At 33.4% G+C, this 12,521-nt stretch overlaps 1 protein-coding gene across 3 annotated transcripts in view; it reads right to left on the reverse strand.

The window, feature by feature from the left end:
* MAPK10 (mitogen-activated protein kinase 10) overlaps positions 1 to 12,521 on the reverse strand; it is a 312,569-nt gene that overhangs the window by 45,823 nt on the left and 254,225 nt on the right. For all 3 annotated transcript variants that reach the window (XM_024574933.4, XM_024574935.4, XM_053923049.2), the window contains exons 10-11: positions 4,891 to 5,073; positions 1,815 to 1,939 (exon numbers count right to left, since the gene is read on the reverse strand). In XM_024574933.4, coding sequence (XP_024430701.1) covers positions 1,815 to 1,939; positions 4,891 to 5,073 — 308 coding nt within the window. The remainder of the gene's footprint in view (positions 1 to 1,814; positions 1,940 to 4,890; positions 5,074 to 12,521) is intronic.

Here is a 12,521-nt window from a genome sequence, read left to right on the forward strand (position 1 = left end):
GGCCACAATACATTACAAACGGATTACACACATTACATTAGATGCAAGGGAAGAAAATGTGCCATGTGATTTGAACTATCAAAATAAATAAGGAGCAACAATTTCAAATAATTTATGTTTGTCTAAAGATTTTTTTCAACATAATCTAAAATATTTTCTTGAAAATCAACAGAGAAAAATATTCTCATACTTAATTTTCACATATAAATTATACTTCATCTTACTTATTTCATTACTTCATTCTATCTCAAGAACATCTTTGAAAGTATTTCCCAAGAATGAGAAATTGGAAAAGATCTATTTTTTAGTTGTAACAACACTAATTTTTTTAGTTTTAAAATCATTATAATTATACCTGAATTGTTTTTGTTAATCAGTGTTTATTTTATCATTTTTATTCACTGAATGAAATTATAGACATTTTGGGCAAGTGACTTATAATGAATATTGTACTTTTATAGAAAGACTTGAATACATTTAATATATTTTGAAAACAACATAGGTCTTTGATCTATTTAATTTTAGCACTTTTATTTTGTAAAAATCAAATCAAGTGAATAAAAATTAATTTGAAGCAAAATGAAATTTCAGGGGAATGTTATTGAGGACTATCCTCTTGCTTCTACAACCAGGAGACTCCTTTATCAGAGAAGTGTTGTCTCTGAAATTTTTGAATGCTTAAGGATTGGGTTGATATGAAAAGTAGCTTCTTTAATGTCATGTGGATGATATTAAATGTGATTCTACCCTATCCCCACTCCCATCTGTCAGATCTCACTTCTCCATGAAATAAAAGGATAAGAATTAAGTCAGTTTGAACCTGGCATCCCTGACGTGGGCAAGCAGGCAATGAAACAGAGGAAGTGGAGCTGAAACAAAGCACACTATGCTCGAGCAAGAGTAGTCAGCGTGCAGAGAAGGACACAAGAAAACAAGCAAAAAGAGTATTTCAAAGACTAAGAACCAATTCAAATAAAGTACTTTGAAGGTATTGTATAAACAAAAATCAGGTCATTGAGCACAGGCATTCTAAAGATTTGATGTTTTGGGGAAAGGCACCATCGCCGATAATAACATTTAGAAGAGGGACAGAAGGACGTTTCCTCCAGGAGGCCTATCAAACAGCGGGCAACAACCCCGTCTGTGTTGTGCAGCACAGACTCCACACAGAGGAAAGGAGAAAGGAGAGGATATTAAGTGGCTGAAAAATAGTTTTAAAAAAAGGAAAGAAAAGAGAGTTGTGCTTCTGAGAACACTACTAAATTGTGTCTAGATTTAAAATACGGAGCTATACTTTACTGCGGTAATCCTTTTAGAATCAACCTGAAATAATGTCCTTATTGGAATACCCAGCTTTTCTCATCTAATGTATGCAAGGTTTCACAAAGTCACCAATGGCCTGTCATAAACTTTATAACCAAAGTGTTTCTGGTACTACATTTTACTAATGGCAGGCATCTTATGAAGGAAATAGAGGGAAGGTAACTTATCCTCTATTACAGTGTCTGCTATTTAGTTGGCATCAGGAGAAGCTGATAAACACAAAGAAGGAGTTGACAATTTAACAAAAACAAATGGAAGAGTTTCATGGAAAACTAAGCTTTGTTGGATTAAATCACTGTGAAAATCCTGAAAAAGAAATGCATTTAAAATGTAAGTACAAGAAAATAACTCATAAAGGGGAAGTAATAATTTTGTGACAGGAATTTCATGTAGGTCCATTTGAGTGCTCTAATTCTCTCAGTTTTCACCATCGAGCACCCATTTACTCTGATTTGTTTGTGGAAGGAAAGTAAAAGAAGCCTAGGCCTTACCGCCTCCACTTCGGCAGGGTCGTACCAAACATTGATGTACGGATGCTGTAAGGCGTCATCCACTGATATCCTCTTGGCTGGGTCAATCACTAGCATCTTTGACAACAAGTCCCTGGCTTGGCTGGCTGGAATGATAAAAGAGAAAAACAATTAGTAAAATTTTGATTTTGGCAAAGAAATTTCTTGGAGGGAGAAGAAATTAAGAAAATAAAGATCAACTAGCACTTTCCTCCTAAACATCATGTAACTTCACCAAAAGATTAGGGAAATGCAAAATGAAACAGTGAAATATTTTTATCCACCAGATTTGCAAGAATAAAAGATGGTATGATATCCACAAACACTAGGTAATTTCCTTTATGTTGGTAGGAACATGAATTGATGCAGATTTTTTAGAAGGCAAATTTGGCAGTATCTATTAAAGTTTAAACTGTGAATGCTTTATGACTCAGCAGTTCCACTTTTAAATACACAGCCTAGAGAAACAGGTGCACATGTTCACGTGATGCATACAGAAGGAGAGTTCACTGCAGCATTGGTTATGGAATAAAAAGTTTTAAAAACAATCTAAATTTCCATCTGCAGAGTAGCTAAATGGCCTTTGATAACAGCCATACCTTGGAATTGTATTCTGGAATTAAAGAATGCAGTAGCTCTACATACGAGAGCTGGAAAGCATATGTCCGGAAAAAATCCAACCATTGTTAATATAACAAGAACAGTTTGCATGACATCTATGTAACCTGACAGCCAAGGAGAGTGGACTGGAATGCACATGTGTGAACAATGATGACTTCACTGTGTTAGTCAGTGGGGGCAGTAGAGGCTATTGAGTGAGCATGTGTACTGTGCGCCCATTGCATTCAAAAATGACTGAGCACGCAGAGAGACAAATCTGCATCAAATTTTGCATTAGGCTTGAATATTTCTCTGTGGAAACTCTTTGGATCATTCAGAAGGCTGTAGCTATGGGCAACTGGTGATTGGCAGCTTCACCACAACAATGTGCCCACTCATGTATCACATCTCATGCAGAGTTCTTTGGTGAAACATAAAATCACTCAGGTGACTAAGCTCCTCTACAGCCCAGATTTTATGCCATGGGACTTCTGGCTTTTCCCAAACTAAAATCACCTTTGAAAAAGAAGGGATTTCAGGTTATCAGTGAGATTCAGGAAAATACAAGGGAGCCACTGATGGCATTTGGAAGAACTACATGAGGTCCCAAGGTGCCTACTTTGAAAAGGACTGAGGTATCATTGTGTTATGTTCAAAGTTTCTTGTATCTTCTTCAATAAATGTCTATTTTTTCATAGTACATTGCTGGATACTTTCTGGACAGGCCTCGTGCACTCACATGGACATGTTGGTAAGTGAAAAAAAAAGTTGCAGAATGATCCACAGTTCATGATGCTATGTGTCCCACCTCAACAAGACAAGAAATATTTCCCTCTCTCTATTTAGGTATGTAAATGCATAGAAAAGGTCTGTGAAGATAGCCAACAAACTGAAAATACCTTAGAGGAGGAGAGAATGTGTATGTGTATTGCTCACATAAGTAAAAATGAATTTAAAAGAATACTTTTTTAAAAGGTAGTAGGTGGAGTAAGTGTGGACTGCTCATTTTTTAAAGCTTTTCTGAGCTAGGAAAAGGGCTAAAGCAGTTAAGGAGGCAAGAAGGCCAGGGTTGACATTTTTGAGGATAAGAGAGATGAAGAAGACTTCAACAGGAGCAGAAGCTTTAAGGACAGAGAAGAGGGGTCAGGTTTTGAGAAAAACCTCCACAAGACTTAGTAAGCAAATCGATGGGGAAGATTTAGTTCAGTTTACAAAATACTAAATGTTTACTTGTACACTGTGTGCCAGGTATAATGAGAGGTGCCAAATCAAATTTGTTTCAAAATCACTTAGGACTTTTTCAGAAATGTCCTAAGTTAACGTAAGAATTAGATTTTTATTTATATTATACTTTATACAAATTTATTCCCTGTCTCCATTCCTGTGACTGAGGCAATACAGAGTCAGGCACAAATAACTCCCCTTTTTTATTACAAAATCTTTAGTACAAAATACATATAATTCTGTAATATGACAATATCATACTCCAGGATACCATATGACATTTTAGGTGAAATGTTCAAATTAAAACTGTAAATTGTTACACCCATATTATTGTCCTACCAACCCCACTCAAGTAGGTGTTACTTATGCCAGACCCTGTATTATCCCAATTTTGTGGGTGAAGAAACTCAGATTTGTTATGAAAGTTCATGACTATAGACATAGTAGGATGAAGAATTACTTATTAATGAAAGTGTTTATAGGGAGTATAAAATGTGTAGGTAAAATCTCATTTGTCAACTAAATATTTTTTAAAAGGTGGTTAATCATTCCCTAAAATACAACTAGAACTCAGACACCTGCTTCTCCAAGGTTTTACTATGAAACTCTTGTGTTGAAAATATTTTCCAGGTAATAAAAAGAATTGAAACAATGATTTCGATATATATTCTGTTGGCCCTAGAGTTACACTGCAAAACAATTTTAAGATTTTAAGTAAGGTCCATGAAATAACTAACCTGGACCACACTGTTGCATACTTCAGGATTGTTCTTTCTTTTGAATATCCAGACAATTCTAAAACCCTCCGCCACTTGCCCTTTGGAAGAGAGATCCTTTAAGAAATACCTCTCCTGAGCCAGATTATTCCCCTGAATCAATCAGAAACCCTTGGAGGAGTCCTGGAACTGCAGTCTCTAATTAATCTCCTACTGTATTCCCTCAGCACTTCTACAGTAGCAGTTATATTTATGATTGTAATTGTGTTACATTACTTTTAGATACCCTTACAATAAATAACCATCATAATGAAAAACTCACCATTATAAAGATTTCTCAGCATTAGCCAATAACTTATTTCAAGTATATTCAACGCAACAAAATTCTGGTGAAATAATAAAAAAAGAAAGACCTCTCTGTAAATTGAGGTAATTCAAACTATAGAGGTGTCTCTACCATTTGCTTATCTAGCCCCTCACCCACGTAGTGATTCTGAATTTGTCCCTGATGGGCTTACCTTTGAGTTTATTGTGCTCAGAATCAGCGGGAAAGAGGGAATCTGGAAAGAGCTTGGGGAAGGTGAGTCCTGCATACTTAGGCCGATTCTCCACATAGTTTCTTACTGTGGGTTGCAATTTCTTCATGAATTCCGGACACGGTGTTCCTAGCTGCTCAATTACTTTGTTCCACTGGTCAATATCTGAGAATTGGACCGTTAAGGGCAAACAGACGTGCAGGCTACTAGCTCTGGCCTTCCACTAGGTGGGAGACACACTGCTGCTCAGATCCTGGCCACTCGATGACACAAATGGAATTTGAATAAGCAATAAAAGACAAATATGAACTCAGAATTGTAAGGCAGTGAATCCTCTTAAAATTTTAATTCACTTTTGGAACATATACACTATTGGAGAAACATTACTCAACAAAATAGGATACTGTAAGATAGTCTGGGTTGTGAAGGTGAAAATGTTTCAATAACCCAAGAAGAATTTCTTAATTTAAGATAAACTTCTATATAACCATGTGATTCAAGGAGGAAAAATATGACACATCATATTTTTATCATGCAATTACCTCAATCATTTATTTTCTAAAAATGACAAATACACAAATATTTTAAATAAGATTCATTTACATTTTTCTTAAATTCTCCTTAAGATTTTTGTTATTTCTTTCTCTACTAAATACGAAATTTCATCATCTGTTGTTGTTTTCTACTCATGTGTATTTCTTATGGGATCAACATAATTTTTGTTAATAAGACAATTCATTAGTTCTTCACCAAAGACTTAAAAATTTTCTGTTTATCATCGTAGTCACAGTTTACACCTATTTTCTCAGTAGTGCCCTGCATCCCTGAATATTAAGAAGATATGAAAGTAAAAATTAAATGATCAGTTTAAGACAACAGATTTCCAACCAACTGCATGTATTTCAAAAGTACATTAAATGTGCAGAATTCTATAGAAAAATATTTACTCTATGGATATTAATAACTCCCCAAATGGGAGCTAGCCCTTTGACAGATATACCCACTGACTGAGATTCTCTTTTTCATTCATCATTAACATTTGTGATACCAAAGCCTTGTGAATGATAAATACCTCCAATGGAAACTCTGAAGAGCCAACTGGAAGAAACTGATTTCAAAGAAATCCTTTCCATGTGTCAATGAATGATAAAAGCCTTAGAAATTCCTTTTACATCCAACACCACAGGCAGTGTTCTCCCTTATATTGTTTATTCTTCTACAACTCTATTCCTTTAGTGATGTTAATTAATTGATTTCTGCTAATGTAATTTGCAACAGTTCAGGGAACTTACCATAATATTACTTGAGGTTTGTAAACTCCTTACCCCTATCTATTCAATACAGCTGGACTAAAAAGGATCAGCAGTCCTGATAAAAGACAAAATTAACTATATTTAACAATAATAAATAATAATGCAAACAAAGTAGATAGGACATTGCATACAGATAAAAATCAAGCTAATTTGCAAATCCTCTTCTACCTCCTTCATAATCTGGCTGAATAAAATTTAAATTCTACATATTCTCTTAGTTACTGGGATGAAAAAAGAAAAGAGTATAATTGTGCAATATCAGAAAGAGAAGTGAAAGTGGAAAAAAACAAAGAATATTCATGATAATATAATAATAAGTCAGAATGCTTAAAAATAAGGAAGCTAAAAGATTAAACTTAAAAGTTACTCTTACACAAAATTGATGTTAGTACTATGGATATAGTTAAGCTTTAACTCCTTAAACAAATTTAAATAGAAAATATTAGTACAGCTAAATAAATATCAAGTGCTCACAGTGAAAATTATAAAAAGAGGTCTACTCTCTAATGCAGTTAGGTTATCATGTCCTACCAGTCATCATTTAATCACTGGTCGGACTTCCTTAGAATCTTACAGATGATGTCAAACTAAAAAGAGGGGCAAAGAGCTGTCATATTTTCTGTAAAGGTGTCATTTAAAAGTTGGAAAAATACTCCTAACAAACTATTAGATTCTAATTACATTTAGCTAGAGTTATGGAGTTATTCAGTAAAAAAAATTAGTTGCTTTTAAAGCAGTGTTCCCAAAACAATTCCAGATTATTTTTTTTAGAGTAAAGTTTAAGAACAGTCAAACATTGTGGAATGTGTTCAATAAGAATAGTTAAAATATTTCTTTTTATAAGTTATAGTTAAAGCTTACAGAAGCACTCAGTGAACATTCCTACCTTGGATTGCCTTTTAAATAAAACACAACTGTGGTCCTTGATGCAGTAGCTTACAAAAAGTAGGGAGGCACAAATCTTTATTATTGTCAATGAAATAGTTGAGTGTTAACACTTCAACTATGTGGTATAATCATCTTAAAAAGTTCGTGCCTTTATTTTAACCAATCCATTTCAAGTTCTTTCTTCCCATAATCAAGAAGTTATATTTAAGTATTAAACACTTCTTTCCCAGATATTCACAGGATCACAAAATGGACAACTATGTCCACCTATATACATACTTAGTTAACTACATGATTTTCCTTTATAATTGTAACTACCCAACTAGAAGCCAAGACTGGGAGTCCTATCTCCTGACTCTAAGTCCAATGCTTGTTCCAAGGATTCCAGTAAGGAAAAGGGCATGTTTGAGATGGTTGTGGTAGAAATTGCTTCTATTATTCATTTGGCCATGAAATTGTTGGTATGTTTGTCACCAGCAATTCCCTTAAAGACTGTCTCTGAAACTGCCTCCTTGGTATATCAAGTCCACTTCACATAAAACAATTAACTTTATTAGTATTTTAAATAGAAAATGACATGATACGTGTTTTTAAAAATTAATCATCATATTTCCACAACAATTATATTTTTAAATATATAAAATAATAACTGGATTTTTATGCTTATGTGTTAATATTAACATGATAAATATTTTTTTAAAAAAGAATGGCCAGAGTTATTTTTGTAAAGGGATTTTTTGCTTTAGAACTCCTGTAAATCATTGTTTTTATACTAAATACATATGGATCTATTTACAAAATCCAGCCTGTGCACTTATCAAAAAAAGCAATAAATGTGTTTTATATTTTTGATTTACTATGTCAGTGAGAAATCATCACCCTTAACATATTTATCAAAGGCATTTAATAAACATTAAAATTGAAAATTATCATTTTATAGGAATTATTTGACAGTCAATTTCTTCATCTAATTCTAAATTCACTACATAAAATAATCATATTACAAAAAGTTTGGTTTTATAGAGTATAACAAGACAAGACAAGGTATATGTATTGACTATTAACTGTCTTCAATAAAGAGTATTGTAGTAGATGAATAAAACAAATCTGACATGGATTATAAAAATGAATTATTTGAAATCTTAAGATTGAAAAATTGTTGTTAATTTTATCAGTTAGAGAAGAATTCACATTTCATGGATGCCTTGTACTTCAGCTTCCTTGGTTGGGAACTTTCTAAAATGTATCACAAACTGCCTTGAACATACTGTCTGAAAAATACCTTATCTTTTTCTGGCTATTAAGGTTATAATTATGAACATAATTTACACAATGTACATTCAAGCTTTCAGAAGCTACAAAGTGACTCAAACAGAGTGTTTAATGGCCTCATTATACTATGCCCTTTGAAAAACTATCTTTTTATGTTTTCTTCCATAGTCGATTACTTTTGTTATTATAAATATGGTTTCCAGCATTGACACTTTCATAAATTCAGACTTGCTTTCTCCTCTACTTGAAGCCTTATAGTCAATATTTTGTGCAAAATTTTTTGAGACTTATTTACAACTTAAAGAATATCAGTGTTTATATCCAAATTTTTAACTATGTTTTTAAAGATTATTTTGCCTAAGAATAGTTCCAAGAGGGGTTATTTTATCTGTCAAGCCATCCAGCTACCTCAGCACTGCACCAAGTACTATTGTGTGGCTTTATGTCAGTCCTGCTGGAAAACTACGGCAATCAATTGGTAATTTCTGCAATGAATATGCAATAAGGAAGTAGAGGGATGCATGCCATGTGTTAGGCATCGTGATATATCAAGTTCCCCAACTTGAATATTTATAACACAGGAAAATTATAAAATACAGATCCCTCTCTCCCCATTGATCTATATAATTCTGTCCATCAGTCTGATATAATATTATTTAAACAAACAAACAAACAAAACACCAGCCCTGGCTGGTGTGGCTCAGTTCATTGAGCACCAGCCTACAAACTGAAGATCCCTGGTTTGATTCCCCGTTGGATGCATGCCTGGGTTGCAGACCAGGTCCCCAGTAGGGGGTATGTGAGAAGCAATCAACGGATGTGTCTCTCACACATTGCTGTTTCTGTCCCTCTCTCTCTCTCCCTCCCTTCTTCTCTCTCTCTCTAAAAGTAAACTAATAAAATCTTTTTTAAAAAGCAAAACAATAAACACACCAATAGTAGCTGAAATCCAGATGGCTCTAGGACTCTATTTTGAGAAATACCAATGGAGAATATACTAAGTCTCTTGTCAGTTACTAAACCAGATTTAAGAGAAGTACTGCCTTGGCCAGTGGGGCTCAGTTGGTTGAAGTGGTTCCCCATCAGGACATATGCCTACGTTGTGGTTCAGTCCCCAGTAGGGGCACCTACGAGAGGCAACCAACGGATGTTTCTCACTGGCACTGATGTTTCTCTCTCTTTCTCCCTCTCTTCCCCTCTCTCTAAAATCCATAAGCATGTTCTCGAGTGAGGGTTAAAAAAAGAATAAAGTACTAACATATTTCAGTTTTATGATCCAAATTAGTATAGCTTAAAATTCACCAAAAGTTTATTTCACACCTATTTTCTATGAACTATGTAGGAGTTTCACCTAAAAGAAGTACTTCAAGAAAAGAAAAATCCTAACATTAATCCCATTTCTCCATGTAAATTTTCTAAAACACCATGGGGATATATTCCATGGCAAACATAGGCTCTCAGCAGAGGGAGAAAAATTCCACTGTCAAAATTTAAGAAAGGCTTGAAATTATATGTTGCTATTACCTGTGGGGTTCTAGTCACAGAAAATATAAAAGCTACTCAATATAAAGTTCAAAATATCTGACAACTTATTTCAGCAATTACTTCATATTTCTCTATGATAAAATTTGCTCTCAAAAGAATTCTTACTGCTGAGGAGAAGTTTAAAGATCTGAATAGAAATGTATATACATATGAGAGTTCTGGAACCAGATTGTCATGGTTATGTTTTAAGTGGTTTTGTTCCTTTAAAAATATTTTTACTCTTTTTTTTATTTGAAAATATTCTTTTCCTCTCATAAGGCCCCTTGAATTCTGGTAATATGATATGTGAAGAAGTGATTTAATTTATAATTGTAACTAGCATTCATTTTCATTATAAATGGCCATAGGAAGAGGAAATATTATAAGCCAGAACACATCCAAAACTCAAAGCTGACAATATGAGTAAAAGGCTATCTGTTACTAAAGGTAACAGGTTGCTAGTGGGATACTGGGGGACACAAAACATCCAGAAGCTGGCATTTGAAGTATGACATGTATGGACCTTAGTACAGTCTCATACACCTATTTATTATTGTAATATATATTTACTTATAAAGCCAAAAAACAGAACAACATTTCACATACAAGCAAACTGAGTATCTGTGTCACTGAGTATGGCTGAGTTTTCATTAAGCTGTTAGAGGTCAATCTTTGGGCCCTCTCAGTTGCACAGGCCCTTGTAAGACTCGGTACCTAATTTTGTATAATATTAATTATTTTTGTACAATACTAATTATACAAAATTTTGTATAATATTATTTATTTTGTACATAACACCCTCCTCAAATTGTATGATATCCTTACCCTACAAAGGCTGGATCTGTCTCTGTCTGCATTTTCAAACTGGGAAGCAATGTTTGACATCTGTGTTTTATAGCTTTTAAAATTGGTAAATAAAATGATTTTAAACAAAAGAGCTAATACAAATAGCTCTAACGCTAACAGAAATAGAGAATTCTATATAAGGGAGTTCTAGTGACACTACTCTGATCTGTGAGGCCATGTCTGGAAGATTACATCCATTTCTGGCTATAACACTATATAAAAGGGAGATTAAGAAGTTTAATCACACAATTAAGTTTATACGAGGTCAAGAACACATGCCATTTTGACAGGCATACCTGAAAACCATTTTATGTTTAAACTTAAAAGAAAACAGGAGACAATAGATGCCCTCCCATCCTAGCATTTTGATCTCTTACCCCTCAGCCATTATCACCTTCTAATATACAGTGCCTTAAATTGTAAATTTCATGATATCAGATATTTTATTACATGATTTTCATGATGACAGTTTTGTTTATTGATATATCCCTGGAGACAAAAAGTGTCCAGCACACAGTAGGTGCTGAAAAATATTTCTTGAATAAATAAATGTCTACTCTATGTCCAATCAGTTTTTTTAGGAAGATAATGTAAAAAAATAGGAGAGAACAATAGGAAGATAATGTAAAAAAATAGGAGAGAACAATATTTAAAGAAAGAAAAGCTGAGAAATTCTGGGAATTGGGAATATATTGGAATTTGGGAAATACAGTGAATCTCAATAGAGAGAAATGTAAAGAAACCCACACTCAGTCATGTGGTAGAGAAACAGCAAAAAACCAAAGACCAAAAAAATAATTGTAAATGAAGTCAGAGAAAAGGAAAAAGCTCTCTCCAAAGATGACTATTAAATTCACCAGCAATATTAGAAACATTAAGGCAGTGGAATAATATCTTTAAACTGCCGGAAGAAAATAACTGTCAGTGTCAAATTCTATATCCAACTAAACTATCTTTAAAGTAAGAGAATCCAATAAAAAATAGAATTTTGTTATCAAAGACTCCCCCTAAAAGTCTTCTAAAATGTGCACTTTAGGAAGAAAGTATCTCAAAATAAAGGACCAAATTGCAAGAAGTAGTAGTAAGTCAAAAACAAATAATAATCAAAAGGATGAATCTGAAGAAACTCTACCTATACACAATAAAATTATTTTGTCAATTTATTAAGCTATAGTATAAGAACAAAAAAAATAGTGTATGCTAAGATCCTTGTTTGCTCAATCAAAGGATTTTAAAATGTCTTCATTAAAAGAGCACTTCTTTACAAATTGAACTATAGATTCAAAACAATTCCAGTATAAATACCAATAAGAATCTTTTTGTAGAAGTTAACTAGCCAATTTTAACATTTTTATTGAAGAGTAGTAAGTAGTTAATAGCTAAGATACTTCTAAAAATGACCAAAAAAAAAAAAGGGAGGAGGTTTAACCCTACCTGATATAAGCCTATTGTATACATTTATATTAATTAAGGAAAGGTAGTAGTGTTACAGACATAGCTAAAGAAAACAATCTAACAGCCCTCCCCCTACTATGTGGAAACTTATGGCAGGGATAAGCATTATAGTCAGTGAAGAAAGAATACACTGGTCAGTAAATGGAAGTAGAACAAAATGGGATCCCTCTTTCACACCATGTATGCAAAATAACTACAAGTGGAGTAAAGGCTTAAACTTAAAACATTCACAGTAAATTAGCAAGACAATATAAAAATGTCAAGGAGTTCTTAAACAAGATATAAAAATACATAAAGCATAAAAAAACAGATTGC

Source organism: Desmodus rotundus, chromosome 4, assembly GCF_022682495.2.
Source record: "Desmodus rotundus isolate HL8 chromosome 4, HLdesRot8A.1, whole genome shotgun sequence".
Classification (NCBI taxonomy): domain Eukaryota; kingdom Metazoa; phylum Chordata; class Mammalia; order Chiroptera; family Phyllostomidae; genus Desmodus; species Desmodus rotundus.